Source organism: Strix aluco, chromosome 15 (assembly GCF_031877795.1).
Source record: "Strix aluco isolate bStrAlu1 chromosome 15, bStrAlu1.hap1, whole genome shotgun sequence".
Classification (NCBI taxonomy): Eukaryota; Metazoa; Chordata; class Aves; order Strigiformes; family Strigidae; genus Strix; species Strix aluco.
The window spans coordinates 13,806,183-13,826,583 of NC_133945.1; the positions used below are offsets into that span (position 1 = coordinate 13,806,183).

Sequence of the window (20,401 nt, forward strand, 5' to 3'; positions counted from 1 at the left end):
TAAAATGTACTGAAAAAAGTAATGATTGTCGTATCTGCATAACCATGGATCCATGCTTAGAAATGTCTAAACAAGTTCTTAAAATGCTGAAATTTTACTTTTGATAGCATATACACATTGTTTGGTGATAAAAGAAATACATATGTGAAGTCAACAATTTTCAGCCAAAATATACAGTAATTTGAAAGCATGTTTGGTGGTTCTGTTGCTACCAATTTTAATGGGAAGCACTCTAAACTATAATTACAATTAGGCCATCACTAACAAAACCTCAAATCACTATATCAAATCTTTCTTCCTAAAAGCCATTTTCTATAGATGTTGATTTACTTCTCACACACAATGATCAGAAAGCAAGCATTGGAAAGGACAAGACAAAATTAATTTATATAGTTTCTTTTATAATAAATGTAATTTAAAGCTAATGAACTATAGGGCAATAATGTCGCAACTCCTGAAGATACCAGTCATAAACAGTAGACTTGGCACAGTGTTAGAATGGCTGCAAAGAGCCACTCTCCATGCACAGGAAACAGATTGAACACAGCTTTGACTTGGAAGACCACAACATTATGAATTTAGATGCAGCAATCATCTACAGACACATGCAACCCACGCAGGAACAATATTTATAGTATTTATACTATAAAGACACATATACTGCAAAGACCATCAATTAGCAAGCTATTTATGCAGTCTTACATTTTCTGGCTAAAACATTACTTCTGCCATTTCTTTTGGAAATTTATTTTACAGTGTATTACAGCTCAAGCTAGGAGGCTTGACAGCTTACATTTTCCTTTCACTTAATTTCATTCATATTAGTCTCTGCCCTAGTAAGCTTCCTATGCTCTCTGATGTCTTTCTCTTAGGGCCTGTCTGCACTGAAGGAGCATTTCAACTTAAAGCACAATCTTAACTATTATCTAATGCTACACTGACTACACCGTTTTAGTCTGTGTACTCAGCTAAATTGGTCTCATCATCATGTCAGCTCGGTTTTGGCCTACATTTATTTTAATGTGAAAGAAAACCTCGGTCTGTTTGGGAGAGTAAAAATAAGGCAAAAATAAAAAGAAGTCTCTCCATTAAGCTAAACAGTTTTAGCTCTGTGAATATTAATTAGCATTTCTACTGCTCAAGGGACATGGTAAGTGCTGGACAAGCAAGGCTTCTTGAGCTAACAGCTTCTTATAATCAGACTTAAAAATATGAAGTTGGACTGTGCTGGGTTGGCTGATAGGCTTTCATCCTCTGTTCTATTTTTGATCTTTCTGAAAACCAAAACTTAGAGTGGGAAAATCACAGAAAGACCTACATATTTTACAGCAGTTATATCAAAGACATTGAACTTTCTCTAAGAATAAGTACATCTCCAAAGAACAAATTGAGATTTCTCCTAGCCTGCAAGGCCAACTCTAGCATTCATTTGCTTTCATTTTCAAATTAGAAAAATGTCTAGTTTATAATCCAACACTAAATTTGAGAAAGCAATATAAAAATCAATCAAGAACAGGACTTAATTTTCAGTACAGCAGTCACTGTCAAATATCAATCATTCCAACAGAGCAGCTTTAAAGAAGAGAAGTCATGCCAGGTCCAGTTTTGTCTGAGAGGATATACGCATTGGCTTCAGGTCAAATAAAAATAGAGTCTGAGCAGAGGCAATCACCCCTCAGCAGTGAACTAGGAAAAGAGGGAATATGTCATTTGTGGCAGAAGACAGCTGTATGCCTCCAAGAAGATTAAAACTGACAGTAAAATGTACTGCTTATTTAGTCTTTGATTATGCACAATCTTAAAAGCCCCCACATTAAATATATTGATATCTATTTTCATATATATATATATCAGATATATTGCTTAACATAAGTTGCACCTGTAAGAGAGCATCAGTAAAATGATTTTTCGTTAAGTATTGTATTTTACCAAATCTGAATAAAGCAGACACTGACCAGGGGAGAGTTAAATTCCAGAAACACATTTCTTGCTTTCTGAGGAAACTTGTACAGATACTGATTATGAGATACTTACTAATTATATTACATTATGCAGGTGGAATTTGGCACCCAGAAAATATAAAGCATAATTGCATTAAATAAATGTATGAAGTATTTGAAAAGGTTCTTACTGAAAACATGTATCTGATTTCCTCATGACAGAAGCTGGGTTTCTCAATGAACTCTCAAAAAAGGGGGAAAAACGGCCCTCCATTATCTTGTCACCAAAATAGACAAGCTAACCTATGTGGGTTCATAGACACACTGATGGACACTGTATACAGTCAGTATTTTTACACAGTAATGTCAAACCCCAATTGCCATTAAGTTCCCAATCTGTCCTAGAAATAGAAGGTCTGATTCCTTCCTTGAAAAGGAATTATAAGAAAAAATTTAATCAAGCAAAATTTTCACTATATATAATTCAGGATTTTGTAATTGCTCATTTTATTCCAATCTGTTCCCTAACAGTAACAGACAACCACCAAATGTAACCGCCAGCCTTACAGCTAGCTGCCTGCAGGACCACTGCGCTAGCTACAGAGAGCATCAGTGCTGGGGCACTATCCAGGTGCAGTCAATGAACAACCAGGGTTTCTCTCTGGTTTTAGAAAGCTTGTATCTAGAAATGCTGAAGCAACCCTAACAACAAGAATCGGGCCTTCTGGAGGCCTGTAAGTTTCAGTATGACAGCTACTGCCATATTAAACAGCCACAACCATTTCACCTTTGACTGTGATGGTTATTGTTCTTGAATATTTATATCATGTATGGACACAGGCAATGACAGAGTCACTGCAAAATTCATAATCTAAAAGACAAAAGAACAAATTAAAGAACAGAGATAAGTATAAGACATGCAACTAAACTATAATGGTGATCTGCGTAACTCTTAAAAAAAGGATTTTGAGGAAGTCTTTGGTTTGGAAAGTAATCAAAAAATTTAGATGCTAGTCTGAAAAACCAAAAAAATATCATTCTGGAAATTTTTCAAAGTCGTTTTCTTTTATATTTTCAGCATTTCTTATTCCTACTCAGAAAATCTAGAAATATTACAGCAGCACCTGCCTTCATTAAGACTTCATCTTACATGCCTATCCAGAGTTGCAAGGGTGCAATGATGAAAAAGTATTGTTTTGATTCAAAATAAATGTCTCAAAAATCTCTGCTTATAGATATTATTAAGATCATTTACCCAAAAAGCAGAAAAAAGATAGTTCATAAACAATCAGACACTGAAATACTGCTTTATCTGACCTGCTATTTAAAACCAATTAGATAATCACATATTACACCATCACTGTATGAGCCTCACAGGTTTACAGGGAAATATTCCCACAGACACTTGACAAAAACATCCTGGAACATTTTCACAGGTCCAACTGAGTGTGAACCTTTCCTTGTAACACTGTTAGTATTAATACAACTATTCAACAGAGAGAAATTACTAACTACAGGTTTTCTTTTGTAGTAATCTAAATGTACTAGGATAAGAGAAAAGTATTTGGAGAAAAAAATCTTTACAATATATAAGAAAACATTTTTGTGCATTATATGGAGAGTACATTTTTGAAGGTCTGTGAATGTGGGAATAATCAAATTTAATCTTCTGAAGAAAGGAAGTGCAAGCTAGCACACATTTTGAAGTGTGACTCCTGCTAACTGTCTGAACTCTTCTCCTCTATCACCTTCTCCAAATAAAAGCTCCTTGATACTGTCAATAGCTAAATAAAGAATAAATATATATATATATATTGACCCTTTTTGTCCCTCTCCATTTCCTGCATCTTCCACTGCTTTGATGGTCTTTTGAATACATTTTTGTATTTTGAATATCCTCAAATACAAAGGCTATAGGTTGTGAACAAACAAAACATTTCACTTTTAAATTTCCTGTTTCATTTCCACCTCAGCCACAATTCTAAGAAAAAAAACCCACACCCCCCAAAAGATGCAAAATATTACAGTAATAAAACTACAAAAATACACTCAGAAGTATTATCAAAGGGATCATAGTGACAATATGCATACAATTTAACACATACAAACTGTTTATATACTTATTTACCTATTTATAATGAAGCAAAGACATGGTAAAAAGAAAAGATAGTATGGAACTAACATGAGAAAGTTGGTAAGTGGGGAGGTAGAGTCACAGAACAGACAGAAGAATGAGGCGGAACAGGTGAACAGTAACAAGAATGCGAGAGGAATTAGAGGAAGCACAGCAAGAAGTCTGAACAGTGAGAACATGCCAAAACAATAAAAGACCAAGTATTTTTTGTCTTAAGTTCTGTCTGAAAGCTATAGTGGCTTTCTTCACCCTTAATATGCTCTGCACTTGGGGAGGACCTGTCCATTGTAATGATAAAACTCAGTCCTCCTTCTGTGCTTGCATACTTGCTACATATTTTGCAAGTCACATTGTTTCGCCTCGGTTTTCTCTTCTGTAAGAGTGTTTGTGGTCCTGGACTGAAGGAAACCAAACACAGACCTATTCCAAAGTCCACTCATGTCAACAGGGAAATTTCCATCTATGTTTGTGTACTTCAGACCAGACCTCATATCCTGTAAACATGAATAACTAACAGCAGCAAAAATAGTCTCCAATTAGTGCTCTAACTTCTATTAGGAAGATGTCACAAACCACTAATACATTTTCAATTTTCTCATTGCCATTTTAACAATCTTTACATAAATTGAAGCAAGTTCCAACACTGCATTAGGATTTGTAGCCATAAAACCTCAACTTCATAAAACACCATTACACAATATAAATATTTTATACATAAACTTTGTGCAATTTTCTAACACAGTAGTAGTTTAAGTCAAAAATTTCTCCTTCATTAACTTGTATTCAGCCATGTTACTGGAATGGCAATTCTTTACTTGGACCCACATAAAGTAACATCCATACAGATATATTTGTTGGACTTTTCTGTTATTACAATTAGATGTGTTGCTCACCACATCCCCCCCCCCAAAAATTTAAAGCTCAAGTTATTAAAGAAAATGAAAGAAAAAAATTAATGCGAATCAAATATACTTTAAACATGGCTGGTTTAGATACAGACCAGTGAAACACAGCAGTGTGCAGAAAGCAAAGCCTGTAGAAACTGGGCACATTATGGAAAGAAAGAAATCAGTCACCCGTGCAGAATTACCCCTATTGGCCATCTGAGAACTGACAATGAAGTCAACTGTAAAGGCAGCTGAGACCAGCAGACTTCACCTAATTAGAATGGGGGGGGGGGGGGGGGGGAGAAAAAAAAAATCAATATATATATATGCATATACAGATATTTGGCAAAAAGCCACTACTTCAGATTTACTAACCATTTATAGACATATATATATACACACATCTTAGCTGTCCACTTCATTAAAGCCATGATAAATTTGTTTTCCCTGTATCTGCACATTTGTTTTGATACACAGAGATAGATTAAACCAAGAAACGTGTCCTTCTGAACTGAGTATCAAGTAAATACCTCTATACAGAAAATGAGAAAATGCAGATAAATAAATTCTTGTGAATTAATGTTTATTTATAAAATACACCTTCAGTTCCTGTAACCCCTGTAAAATATGCAAAGACTGATCTTCAACAGCCAGGAAAATACTTGCGCTTATTCCTAACCTAGATCCATAATTCTCTTTCACTGAATACAAGGGTTGAAGGTGAACTTGAACAATACTGTCATATTATTACATTCATGTGACAGTAGATTATGATATCAGTATTTTCCAGAGCAGTGGAACTTCTTTTTATTGTTTTCTTCATATTTCTTTCACTAATATGCTAAAGACAGTTGGCTAATGATACTCCCATGATAGTCAGAATACTGATTCAGCCTATCTATGCCAGAAAAGTAAAATTCAAGGGAGATCAGGGCAAAACCACAGATGACTCTCTTTCCCTGTCCCTGATTCAGTACATGCAGCTTGGTTACTTGCGATTAGCTTCACTGCCATTCAACCAGAAACACCACTGGAAAATGCTGACAAAAGGCAACTGTGTTGCTCGTTAGCATATTTATAGGAGTACAAAACATTCAAGGCTCTAATTCTATTTGCTTTACTTGGCTATATCAGCAGTCTTGAATGTAGGAATAGGGACATCAGTAAGTAACTCAGCAAGTGTCCAAAAACTTTTGTTACTTTCTTGTTAAAACCCCAGTTTCCTGTCCTCTGAAAGGTACAGCTGTCCTTTAAGAAAACAGAAATGTTTTGTGTTCTCCTGGACATGAAATGTAGATTACCAGTCAGTATTGAGGCTGCTCCTTCTATTGCTTTTGAAATCTCCTTCGGGAATCAAGGATTCCCAAGGGATATAATTTGTCAGTGCTACTGGTAATAGACAGAACCCAGTGGAAGACAAGGTAACCATACTGAGGCTTTTATTTACTGATGTCATAGCAATTACTATAAATACTAAAGGTGGAAACAAATTGGAATTTTACAAGCTCCTTCACCTACAGTAACCAGCTTCTGAAAGTACAGTGTCTGTCTTTAAAATTCTGGAAACCAATGCAGCATTTGGGTCTTCTTAAAAGGAAAAGTAGGCTGCAAGATCTCATTTAGAAACACATCATACTGAGAGTGAGGCTCATAAGATTGTGGCTTTGTCTATTCTTAAAAAAAATTGAGCTTCAAAGAAAAAACTGGAGGCACTGGAGGAGAGCCAAAAAAGTCATACTCAAGTATGGAATATATTAAAAAAAGCTGGATCTCTGATAGAATAAAAATTTATCCCTCTGGTTTTTTTTGGTTGTTGGGGTTTTTTTTAAGCATGAAGGCCGCTTTCCACTGATAAAGCCCATTTTAACACAGTATAGAAACGTATTCCTATTTAACATACCTTCCAGAATGCTTTCCAAGTAGCTGAAAAAGCAACACACGGGTTTACCCCTTAAATTTGCAGCAACACTTTTTACTTCTTTTTCTTTATTATACTATCTAAACGGTTGGGATAAGGATGTTTCCCATCAAAATCTGACCAGCGCTTTTTAGCATATTGTCTCTTTTATATTCATACATCCTGTTAAAAAACGAAAACTCCTTTACAAATAAAAATGGAAATTACAATAAAAATCATAGAATCAACTACATTTTAAATGTGGTATCTGGAAGCATGTAATAATAAACTATTTATGGCATATCCAGAAGGACATAATAAATTCTCTCATTTTTATTCTCATTTAATATTGCAATCTTTCACTTTGCTCTAATAATGCTTACTTCATAAGCAATATTTGTTAAGAAACCTGCAATTTTGAGATAAGTCCACAAAAAGCTGGTTTTTAATAATTATTATTTTTAAAGGCCTATTTGTTTAGGGGATTTAAGATCAAGTGTGTATCAATTTAAGTAGGACTCTGACACTCCAGTGTCCTTGTGGAGCTGTCACTATGTTATTTAGGAGCACAAGTACTAACAGAAGCTATGAGTCATTCAGGCTGTGATTCTACAGTGTAGTTCTCTTGTTGGCAAAGCTGACTTAAGCAGTTCCTGCCACCACCTCTATATCTTACCAGCTCATTTGTTCTCTTCACCTTGTCCTGAGCCCTTCATTTTAAACCTTCATTTGTTCCAATACAAAGGTTTGTCAAGCTCCCAAGTGAACCAGATTGGAGAAATTATCTGTATTTTAAATAGCTATACAAATCCTCCTCTCACATTTTGGCAGACATCTCTAACTTGGAGGAGGTCCCTGATGAGAATAATCAAGTATCATACCAAACAGACAGGGTGGTATTAGGTTGCCTACAAGCAGGCTGGGGTGAAGAACAGGAGAGAACAGGGAACCATTTAGGTCAGCTTTACTTCCAAGATAAAGATTTGTAAAACTGTGATCTTAGATATTTATCTTAGGTACAAATATCCATCCTCACAATTCAGTGGTATCGAAACTGCCTTACTAACCGATGGCTCTTCAGTATGCTTGAGAATGAGGATGACAACCTCACTGCAGTTCATAATCAGTTTCCAAACTACAAAATTCACTGTCTTAAATAGGAATCTTGTTGGCAAGTTTGAACAGCAGTGGCTGGGCAGTATGATGCAGTAGCAGGTACCTGAAGGTATCAGAGTTGAGATGAAAGGGGTCACTCTACGAAGAAGTCCATCTCTTCCTTCAGAAACTTCCTACACAACTCTGACCACATGACTACCTCTAAGATAGTCAAACTGTTCATGCCACAATCACCAGCTTGTCAACAAAGGCCTGTAAATGTCAAGGAGCTTTCCTCTTGCTAGATCAGTTACTCAAGGGTTCCAAGTTTCACATGACAAGAGTTCAAGAAAGCCCAACCTCCACTTACATAGTGCAATAAAGTAAACATATCTACAAAGATATTAATCTCTTAAATTTTCACCAACTTAGCCTCCAATTAAGTTTTCAAGTTGAAAATTTTCTTTAAAAACTGACCTCTGTAATTTTCTTATTCTCTCACTGTGGTCTATCACTTTACTTTTCTTCTTTTCTCATACAACACCTACACTGTTAAACAAACTGCAGGCTGAAGGGCAGTAACGTTTCTTTCAAAACTACTGTATAGCTTGGTTCTACAGGAATAACAAGGAATATGCAACTGAGGCTGCCAAAACAAGTGTTCACTTCTCAGATGCAAAGTCATAAACGTCTGCAGAAATGCATCCTGACACCAAGGACTATTACAGGTATTTTTAAAACAGCTACTTCCAGTTAGGGGAAGAATTTCTACACTGTATATCCTCAAAGATATCCATAGTAGGAAACAGCATTGAAAATGCTGCTTTGCTCCTTAGTACAAAGATATTCATACTACTACCAGACTCTTCGAATGCCCTGCACTCTACAGGTAAAATGTTTAAGAAATCTAAATTAATTTCTCTGTGATCAATTCTGGTACAAAATACCTTGCAACTAATACATTACCAAGTTAGAAAGCATGACATAGTTCTTTGTTGCACACAGTAAAGGGCATTTAGAGGACACAATTTAAGGAATCAAAGCTCTATTACTTTTTTGGAGTAGCAGGGAAAAAAGAATAAAAAGGATAAAAGGTTGCTCTGAGTACTGTAATAACTTACTGGTCCTTTAGCCAGTCCTTAACAAAAGGAATGGAAAAGAATTCTGTGAATGACTCATCTTTCCTCTTTGGGTTCTTGCTGATAACAAAAAAAAAAAAAAAAAAAAAAGAAAACAACGGACATTAATTTAAATTTCAGCTATTCTATTTGCAAATTAATGCCTTTGAATCATTGAGCATAATGAATAGTAAAAGCCATAGTTAACTTACTTGTATAACCACTCAGTTAGGAAATCACAGGCAATAAATTTGGTCCTTTTTCTCTAAAGATAGAAGATAGTTTCAAATTATTATCTTTGGATTGGTCACATATTTTTACTATTGGAGAGGAACAGAAACTAAATTGACTGCTTTTACTAAATAAAATATACAGTACATTACTCTGTCTACTTTAATATTGCTACTGCCAACAGTCAGTGGCTCAGCCAAAATTTTTGAAACTTTGTGGAATGCTTTCAAGTCATGTCAAAAAATGAGTGAGAAAATTTTACATATACTATCTTGATATTAGCTGCAATGTAGCTATAACAAATATCTCTGAATGGTGTTCTTTCCAAGTGGCAATCTCATCACAAAGAAATTAACAGAACTCATATATGAAAATATGTTGTAAATTACTTGCCATTTTGTTCAAAGTTCTATTATCACACTTAAAATACTGCATTACTTCAAAGGCACAAAAGGAACATTAATGGAATATTGTTTCCTCCTGCATGGAACCAGCTTGAAGGCATTGTGCATACTTAGAAACACACACACAGCAGAGTATCGTATGGGTGCTCTGACAAAATTGTCTGTTGGGTAGTCCAGAAAGAAAGGCAGAAACAACCACAGATACCATGGACATTACAGAGAACCAGGTAAAAGGTTCAAAACCTGGAGCTTCAGGGCAAAACAGCTGTGCCCTTTGCTCCCAATCCTAAGATTTCTTGACAACCAATGAGAAATTTGCAAAATGTTTTGCAGTGGGTTATCCACAGTAACTTGTGCAGCCAGCACCTGTTTAGGTGGAGAGCACTGCATGTGGTAAAGTATGTTTCAAGTTCAAAAATCAAAGGATAAATTTTGATCAATACAGAATTGATTAGAGCCTTCCTTTTCTTAGAGACTTCCTCTCTGCATTCCATCTTTACAGATTGAATGTACAAATGAGTACAGGTGCTTAATTCTGCTCATCATAAACCAGAGTAACTATGATGTGGAGAATATAATGTAGACTTCTGACCGGAATAACAGAAGAGCTTGGCTAGTATGTTCTGAACCCCTCTTACACGAGATGTGTTATGGATGTACACAGCTGGAAAGTGAACACTAAAAGACATTAAGTCCCTGCAGAACAGAGACACTGAGTGCTTTGCTTTATCAAAATAGCAGCCATTTAGCGAGGAGAAAGTCTAGCTCCCATCCAGAAGGTAATTCTTACCCTGTCAAATAGAGATCAACTGCAACTATTACTTTTTAGGAAAACAATTCACACTGGGCAAACACATTTGTGAAACTGCTAAATGTCATGAAAGAGGTTGGAGTCTTCATTAAAATGTAAGAAATGAAGGTACTACTACCACTTGCTAAGAAAAACACAATAGATAAGTAATTGAAAATTTAATGCATGACAGATGACTTTATTCTACGTATTATCCACACCATACATATTTCCCCCTGTGCTGCAAGAATATAATGCAAAAAAGACTGGGGGATGCGAACAGAGGCAGAAAAAGTGTGCTCTACATGACATAGTTCTTTCAAAGTTTGGGGTATTAGCACATGGCATAATTTGGGGGGTCAGTGTATTACTTCAGGCACAGGTGAAGTGGAAGAGGAACATAATGTGAGATGCTGACTGCACAGGGAAGAACACAGGGTAGTCATGTAGACAGGGGATGACAGATGTGAAGTTTAGAGCAAGACTGCATGGCATTCCTAGATGATACCCAGGAAAGCCTTTACTTTTCTAAGTGAATCTTATCCCTGGTAGACATACAGTCTGACTCCCACAGAAAAGAAAGAGAACTTCTTAAAAAAAAAAAAAAAAAAAAGGCAGAGTAGAGGTTCATGCAGCACTCCATTAGAGTGTTTGGCTGTGAAGAAACACATGTCCTTAAGGAATTTTCACACTTGTCATGCTAATACTCGATATTGTTCCGAGAAGCCAAACACCAAAGCTTTAAGAGACCAACACCTTCACTGGAGAGTTTTCTACAGGTCATTTTAGAAGTTAAATGGACAAATTTTGCCTTGAACAGAATGTGAAAACAAATAGCAGAGTCTGATGTTGTACAGCTATTCTCAATCACAGCTTGAAACTGAGTCCCATTACTTGGTGAATTGTTTCAGAGAATAAATTCTATACTTTGACAACAAACTTCAATTTAATCTAGCAGTTGTAATTCAATCTAAGTAAATTGCTTTTCCTTTGCAAGAGGAAAAAAGGATCAGAACAGTGTTGTCAAAACAGTCATCACCAAAGGAATCAAATTCATCTTGCTTTACCCTTGTTAGATCCAGTGAACTTATCAGGGAGGAATTCAGTCAAGCTGAATATTCTTTTATTTTGTTATTATTTTGCCAGGAAACAGTTCAATTTGCTGGTGAATTAAATCATTAGTTGCACAGCAGTCAAAATTTATAGAAGGGAAAAAATGACATAAATTGACCTGCCTTTGACACATTCCTCCTATGCTACGTGAATCAGGATAAACACAGGAAGTATCTGTACAATGTGCATTGTTAACCTGCAGATGTGTTTATAAACTATTTATAATCAGAATTTATTTTCCATTTTTCAGTTTAAATATGATGTACTTGGAAATGATGTAAAAATACTGGTGATCAGGAGATGGCAAAGTCATTAGGAAACCTTCCTCCATTCACTTTCCCCAATCTCCCATACTTTTAAATATATTCCATTAGAGTCTGATACAGCATCCTCTTTCTGTGATCACTAACCAGAAAGAAAAATCAGAGTTATGCTAATAAAAACATTTAAACATTGTTCAGTTTTAATGCTGAAAAATTAATGCATTACTCAGTTCTCATGAGAGAAAAGATTTAAGAAAATAGTCTTTCCCCTGGAGACATTTGACAGCAGATACGATAAAGCACAGGAGAACTTATGGTAGGAAAAAAAAACCACAACAAAACAGCAAGGGAATACACTGGGCAACCTAATAGGTTTCTTTCATCTCTAATTTAAAAACTAAGCTTCTGCAGACTGTTCTTATATTTATGTCAGTTTGAAGTCTGCAAATATATCTAGCAGCTGGCAGTTTTTCGAGGTTTTGGCTCTTCAGATTTTTCATACACACTACATAATGCAAGAGAGCTTATTTTAAATGCAATGTTTAAGTTATGTTTCTAGATCACCTTCCAAATAAGATCTTGCAGATTTCTTTCCTATGCAAACAACTACTTTCAGCACAGCCATCTCCCTTTCCTGACTTTCCCATATGATTCTACAGTTCTTCCTTTCCAGACATGGATGCATCTTTTCTGATCTCTACCCTGAGTTCCTCTATTGGTCTCCTTTACCCCAATTTCAATTGCTAAACAACTCTCCTCCATTATTTTTCATTCTCTTCTCATTCATCTTCATTCCCCTTCAAAACATGAAAACCTTTAGTCCCTCTCATCAAAACCCCACTCTTCATTCTTCCTCGCAATTCCCTCTCTCTTCTCCCAGGCTCATTCAGCATTGACTGCAGTCAGTTCGATTGTTCCTCCCTTTCTTTCAGTGCTTCTTCCATTTATCTTCCACAGGTTTATTCTATTGGAGCTGTCCTTTACAGGCTTTAATGACTCATGTCTAGCCAAAATTCAAACCCAGTATTCTGTTCTCATCCTTCATGATTTCAGTTAGCTTAATCACAATTAATCATGTTCCTCTCCTCTTCTCTCATGATTTCCAGGGATCTTTCTACTCTTTGTTCTTCTCCTATTTTTTAAAGTTATCTTCTTGTGTGTTTATCACAGAATCCTTTCTCCTTGTCCCTAACTTTCTCTGGGTTTCTAAAGGCTCTGGTTTTGATCCTAAAAATCAGTTCTGGCACTAATGGCACTAACCATTTTAATGCAAATTATAGCATGTTTTTTTCTCCAAATCCATATGGAACACCACATTTCTTATGAAACAAGAATATAATTTGAAATTACGTATTTAAGACAGATAAGGAAACAGAATGTCTAAGTACAAGCACCTGGACAGTAATGGAAAAGAACACAAATATTCAGTTATATGGCAAGCATAAAGTGCTATTGTTTTACTAGTTATTGTTCAAAAGGAGGAAGAAATGATGTCACAGTGGAAAATGATCATCTGACATAAGCTTGCTTTCATAAACTTCCTTTCCCAATAGCAGGACATCTCTCTATATAACAACAAAAATCACGTAGTGTCATTTTGATAAGATGTGCTCATTTTTATGCAGTTTCTATACATTAGAATATAATTGAGTTTATTAGTTTTCTATAAAGCAACACACAGACCCATACAAAATCCATTTTCAGAACAGATACTTCCTAAACTACATACCACTGAAGCTCTGCAAAATTTCTCAGATAAAATTAGATGAAGTAATCTTAGATTTGCCCTGAGTTTGAAACTGAAATATTTCTAAGAATTCTCTTATTTTTGTATTAAGTGCTGTTTTATTGCCTTCAGAAATATGTAACATCTATCAAGGACTGTATTTTAAGCCAGCTGTAAGACATGCCTTTTTCCTGTTAAAGGATATGTGCTTCCTTTTAAAAAAAAAAAAAAATCAATATAGATTTCATTAAAAGTGTGATGAATAATATATATGTTCAATCTATTCTTGGCTAGGTAATGTAAATGTGATGGCAGGAATGATGTACAGAGATGTCATACCATAACGACATGTAAATGAACCATTTCCCGATTCCACCTGTATTAATCACAGATTATAAATACATCTACACACATATATAAATCAGTTTATAGACAGACACAAATCTTGTAAAGACTAAGCAAAATTTGAAATAACTTACTGTTATTAAATGTACAGATTTGGATTTGAAATGCAAGTCTGGGGTGTCCACTCAAGCTTGGTAGCTTTGTGTATTTTTGGCTGTGCCAGGCATGTATAGGTCAGTGGCAAATAGCACACATGTAATTTTTACAAATTGTTCCGCAATGTCTGTTACCATATATACACATGCCTGTAACAGGAAGTCAATGTCAGGAGTTGAAGAGGCGATAGATCAAGACCTAAAATGATTAATAACCCACTAGTTACATAAAGTCCTCCTCACTTTGCTATCACTTTTAATCTATAACATTTTAATCTATAACCCCAAGAGCACAAACTGTATTCCTCAGATGCGTATCGTGTACAAAATGGGAGATATTTTCATTGTCATTTATATTAATTGCTCTTTATATTATCAAGCTGCAAGTAAGAGGAGGCTCAGCTGCAGGCATAAAAATACAGAGAAGTTTTATATTGGGAAGTGTGGATGACACGTAGAAAGTAGGAAAGAAATAGAAAATAAAATTACTTCCATGGTTGGATAAAATAGTAGAAATGATGGAAAAGCCCACAACTCCCAGTACTTAATCTATTGCTGGGGGTTTGTGAGTTAAGCTATGGTGATACAATGAGATTTATTTTGCAGCAGTTCTAATGCTTTTTTAAGCATTCCCTGTATACAATGAGGAATGTATCTTTAGATATGTTTACGCACACACTGAAAACAAATTTATAAAACTATATGTAGCAAACAATGATTTTTAAAATGTACAATTTTTATAAGCTCGTTAATGCTGAATACCCTGCTTTCCGCTTAAATGGAATTTACACAGAATGTACCTCAATTAGGATGCTAGTCCACCAAAAATAACTGAGTAATGAAGTAAAATTCAAATTCTTTACGTCACCCTCAAATGAGTGATGCATATTAATCTGAAAGGAAGCCTGTTTCTCTAAAATACAACACTATTCAGGCTAAATACAACTGGATATTTAAGGAGGATTTATTGTGAGTTAGAGATGGTCATAATGATGAAGTGTGTGTAGTATGCAATCTGTTCTGAATTACTGGAGAAAACAACGTTCAAGACCAGATCCAAAACAACTCATGATCTGTTATTTCATATTATCGTGGCTGGTTTTCTTGCAAAAGATCAAACAAAGAAATACAGCCTGTGAAATAAAAGGCTATAACTTCCTGCCAGTGATTTGAACTGAAGACTGAAAACTAACCTCAAAACACTTTTCCTTCTTTGCTTGATGCAGAAGTTCAGCCATTCCGGGTAAGAGTACTGGAAATATGTAATACTCCAAGTATTCTTGAGGAGAACCTGAGCAAAACAGTACAGCCTTCACTTACAGGTAAGAACTTAGATTTCTCAAAAAGACAAACATTAGATATCATGAACTAAGCATCAGTCATTTTATCAATACCAGCACAGCTTGAACTGAACAGATTCATTCAGTTCAGACAGAGCCACGAATCTGTCTTCACTTCTCTTCAGCCAAGACAACAAACTTGAGTAAATTTCAAACTAAAGGTGCATCAACACTGCAAATTACAGCGTGCCTCAGAGATGTCAGACTTAGTTTTAAATGAGTAAATTCAGACACCAGTTTAGCCATTGAAACAAAAAGCGACGTGGACTAATTTACCCCGGCAGAAAGAAAAGTAAATTAGCCTGCACTGGACTCAGTGCTGTTACAGCTAGACCACTTTTGGTATCTATACTCATCCCTTTACAATCTTCGGTAACAGGCTTGGTCATAAAACTGAATTTCTAGACAGAAGAAAATACAAAGGTTGTATTTCAGTGGTGCTGTGATTTCTTTCTCATAATTACCTCCTGCTTGCCAGATCCTTCAGAAATTTGAACATGACTCTGTATACCCAATTTTTCCACCTCAGGAGGGCTGTCTGGGTTGGCATCTCTCTCTGATGTTTGACTGCACTGCCCTCACATTAAGTCTACTTACCATACCCCCCATGTGCTCACACACATTGGCATCACTGAGTTCCAAGAGAAAGAAAGCAGCTGCAGTCAGCATCACCAAAAACCAGCAGTTCTATTGCCCATGCTCTACATACGCCCTAATGGCTACATGCTGGCTCAACTGAGAGACTCAAGCTCTGTTTCCTTCTCAACTTTTCCCCACATCTCCATCTTCTCCTAATGGGACCTTTCACCATCAGTTTATAAACTGGGTGAAGTGGAGGAGCCTTCTACTCCTTCTGATGAAGACACTGCACATGGAGGAACTCAACATCAGCGGGCCAGTGGGAACAGCGAACACGACCCAATATGAAGGTGTAAGAGCACATCCCTCAGAAAGGTGAACAAAACCAAACCTGTTAGGATCCTAGTCAAGCAGGGGTGGCTTACTGGCTGAAGTCCTGTCCTTGATTTAAAGCCAGACTGTTTGCCACTCAGTGAGTATTCAGGTTTTGGTGTGGTCAGTAAAGATTACGTCATAGAAGTGTTCTCTTTTGGCAACACAGCGGAAACACTGAATTTATTCTCTACTTTGTACCTTTAATTGGTTCATATACTGCCAAAAAATGTTCATAATTGGAAGGACACCATATATATATATATATAAAAGCCAAGGGTAACACCGCTTCTGACTAGCAACAGGAATTCCTAATGACCAAGAATGAATGGAAGAGAAGAAAAGACAAAAAGGAGGGCTAAAATGCATAACAAAAATACAATGCTACTTGGTAAATTTTGTAACATATAGAAATTTATAAAAATGGAAGGACAAAACTTTAGAGCCGTTTCCATTCTTTTTCCAATCAGCCGGGCAAAGATAATATTTTGAAAGCAGTTTTCAAACTCAATTGTTTATTTAGTCTATTGATCCTAGTTTTGCATTATTAAATTAGAGCAAGAAATGCTTTACTTTCTCTGATTTAAGTAGCTAAATAAAAAGTCACTTATTCAGAAGAGCACAGAACTACCTTAACAGCTAGAGAATGCTACTGATTTGTAATTCACCATTTGAGCTTTCTGCCATTGACCAAGTGGCCAAGCTGGCTCCCTGTTTACAGATGAGGGGACTAATCGTGCAAATTCCACTTAAGGAAAGGTGTTGTAGCTGTTAACACTTTAAATTCAAGAAATGACAAACCCTTGCCAAATGCAAGAAATATAATCACAGCAGGGTTCAAGATAATATACCCTACTTACATGTTTTTGGATCAGGTGGTTCTGGAAAGGGGGCTGCCTCAGGTATGCAAAGTGACTGTTGGACAACAGTATCAGCTGCACAAGATTGTTTCATACGTGCTGGCTGCAATATTCCTGCTTCCAAAGACACCTATTCAAGATAAATGTAACCTATATAAATACCCCAATAGTCTGATATATATATATATTTATATTATATATAAAAAAGTATAAAGACCAATTCAACAGGAAAACTTACAAGGTCAGTTAAAAAAATATGGAATTATAGTTTCTAATTCAAATATTAAATTATTTCAGTATTTTCTGAGTACTTTAAAAAAAATAATTACACTTTAAAAAATTCTGCAGTTTCCAGCACAATAAAAAACATCCAAACCTAACAGGTTTATGACTGCTTTTAAGAGAACATGGTGAGATATCACAATTTAAAAAATAATTTTAAAATGTTTTAAAAATATTTTAGCCATTGTAAGAAATAGTAACTCTTTGAAAATTAAAATTGGCAACATTTTCTGACTAAGTATTTTTCCACTCAGAAGCTTATATATTTGTTTCTGTATTGTTCAGAAGTCCTGACACTCAGCTTTTAAAGAAAAGAAACTTTCCTTCTAAACAAAACACGGACAAATTCAGAGCAGATGCAAATCCAAATCTTAAGTTTCTGCATACAGAAACAATTATGGATACCATGAAGAAAGACAGTCCACAATTTTATGTATGGTTTTTAGAAGTGAAGGAACTGTTACACTGAGCCAGAAGAATACGCCTAACAGACGCTGAGCAACACCTGTTACGGTAAGGCAGATACACCCTTTTATCCCCAAGAACACACCACCATTGCGGTTTGCTATGAAAACATGTTATGAAAACTATGTCATCTGAACAGTTTCACTTTAAAACTCAGTTTATGGGCTACTGAAAAGCAGCTGGTGGGATCAGGCCACTACACTTCCAATATGCCGCATGTCAGTGACTGCAGACAGACTCCTTTTTAACATATGCAAGATTAAAAAAGTGATCCTTTTGGAAATTAAAAGAAAGTGCATCAACATAAAAAGTTATACAATTTTATTCAGATGCTCAAATATATCAATATATTATCCGCAGACTAATGCCCCAAGCAGAGTTCACTACTCAAATTTAATAACAGCCTGTAATGGAGCCAGTTTCATCTGGGGAAACAGGACAGGTCTAAACAGACCAACTGTCACACAATTTAAATTACAATGTCTTAAAGTAGTTTTAAAATAACAAAGTAACCTAAATACAGAATAATAAGCTAAAACATCTACAAAAATGCCTAATTTAAATAAAAGTTAATTCTGTATGTGATGCCCAAAAGAATTTTGCTGCTCCTAGAACTGCTGGGGACAAAGATTTAAAGTGGTTTGTCTTTCTTTCGGGTCTGCCAAATAACTCTTCCTAGGCTGAATTTATTTGGTCAAAATTAGACTTCAAACGTCTTTGATCAGGTTTAGTTCTACTAGTGTCAATCACCACATCTAAGTGACCTATCACATATGTGAAATTGGGGCATAACTCCTTTGCTGCACTTGCTCCCCTCTCCTGTGTATTTCAGTGCTCCCTCTGCTCGCAACACCACCCAAAGGAGATCCTTGCACACTTCAGAGTCCTGCCTACGAAGCAGACAGTCACAGAAAAAAGACAGCGAGATGTACAAACCAAACACAGCTGGTAATCTAATTTTAGGATATCACTAACCAAGTTTCTTTAAATAAAAGCAATGATTTGGAATATTGCATTTGTTGATTCACAAAAGTTGTTTGCAAAATGTAGTTTTGTTTTCATTTTATGAATGAGTCTACTCTGAGAGAACCTAATTTGCCCATTTATTTATTTAAAATAATTTAAAACCAGCCCTATGCAGATCTTTTACTTGAACGATACTCACAGATCCATGTTTTGATTCAGGAACATCTGGAAATTGTGGCTGTTCTGCTTCATACTCTGGAAGTAAAAAGTACAACATTTATCCAGAAGACTTAAAAAAACATACTTATTTTTTCTCCTAAACAAACACTACTTTCTAAAGGTACTTATTCTGGTTTGAAACAACAAAAATTAGTATACAACAAATACTTGTTTAACATGAAATCTAATGTTTTAAAACAAATGAGAAATTAGAACCTCATCTTGGCTTTAAATCAAGCTCAAGGTTCTCAGTGACAAAAGAACCCCTTATAGGGAAAATTATTTTTAACCAAAATAGTAATTTAAAATACTTTAATGTAAGTAAAATACAGATGCTTGCACAGAATTAACGATTGTTTTTAGTAGTATGTAACAGTGCTTTTCAACGTGAATTCCTCTATAAGCAATTAAATCCCCAGGACATTGCTAAGTATTACTGTCTCCAGTTTCAAAACAAAAAAAAAAAAAAGCAAAAGCAGTACATGACCCACATAGATTACTGAGTGAATCATGCTAAGAAAAATAAAGGAGGAGGACAATGGACCTGATATGAAAAAAATCCCTTACAGATTACACAATACAAAAAACTCTTACAGCCAAACCCAGCGGGTTTACCATCCTACCACTGTAAGTAGGAGATTTACTGACATCACTACTTCCATGTGTGATGCCTCAGCTGAATTGTTATTAGAATAAACAACTTTATTCCTACATCAAAAATTGGATGGTGGTAACAGCAGTTTTGTATTCACTGAACTTGCGCAATAGCAATAACATTGTCACTTCTCTGCTTCCCCAAGGCAATAAATAATCTAGCTCCATGACCAGGCCAGGTAACCCCCACAGCTGCCCCCACGCAGGGTAAAGCAGAGGCCACGACCCTTACAATAAACTGGATACTTCTGGCCCTCCTGGCAGCAGAAACACACACAAAGGTACGTTTCTGTCAGAAGATGATGACAATAAAAAGTAACATAACGCTCACGAGCAGAAATGCATTTGAGCCTGCTCTCAGCGGCGAGCAGGGCCCTCCCGGCCCCGCAGCACCGTCACGGTAACGGGCACCCAGCGGCGGGGCGGGAGGCCGCCAGCCTCAGCCTCGGCCCCGGCAGCGGCGCGGAGCGGCCCTCACGAGCCCCGAGTGACTGAGGCGAAGGACGACGCCGGGGGCCTCTCCCCGGGGGGCCTCGGCGTCAGGGTCAGGGCCTGGGCCGTCCTCA

At 36.2% G+C, this 20,401-nt stretch overlaps 1 protein-coding gene across 1 annotated transcript in view; it reads right to left on the reverse strand.

Moving 5' to 3' along the window:
* IQCK (IQ motif containing K) overlaps window positions 1–20,401 on the reverse strand; it is a 44,276-nt gene that overhangs the window by 23,754 nt on the left and 121 nt on the right. Inside the window, exons 2-6 of the mRNA XM_074840946.1 lie at window positions 19,162–19,217; window positions 17,250–17,379; window positions 15,292–15,389; window positions 9,284–9,336; window positions 9,075–9,152 (exon numbers count right to left, since the gene is read on the reverse strand). Coding sequence (XP_074697047.1) covers window positions 9,075–9,152; window positions 9,284–9,336; window positions 15,292–15,389; window positions 17,250–17,379; window positions 19,162–19,217 — 415 coding nt within the window. The remainder of the gene's footprint in view (window positions 1–9,074; window positions 9,153–9,283; window positions 9,337–15,291; window positions 15,390–17,249; window positions 17,380–19,161; window positions 19,218–20,401) is intronic.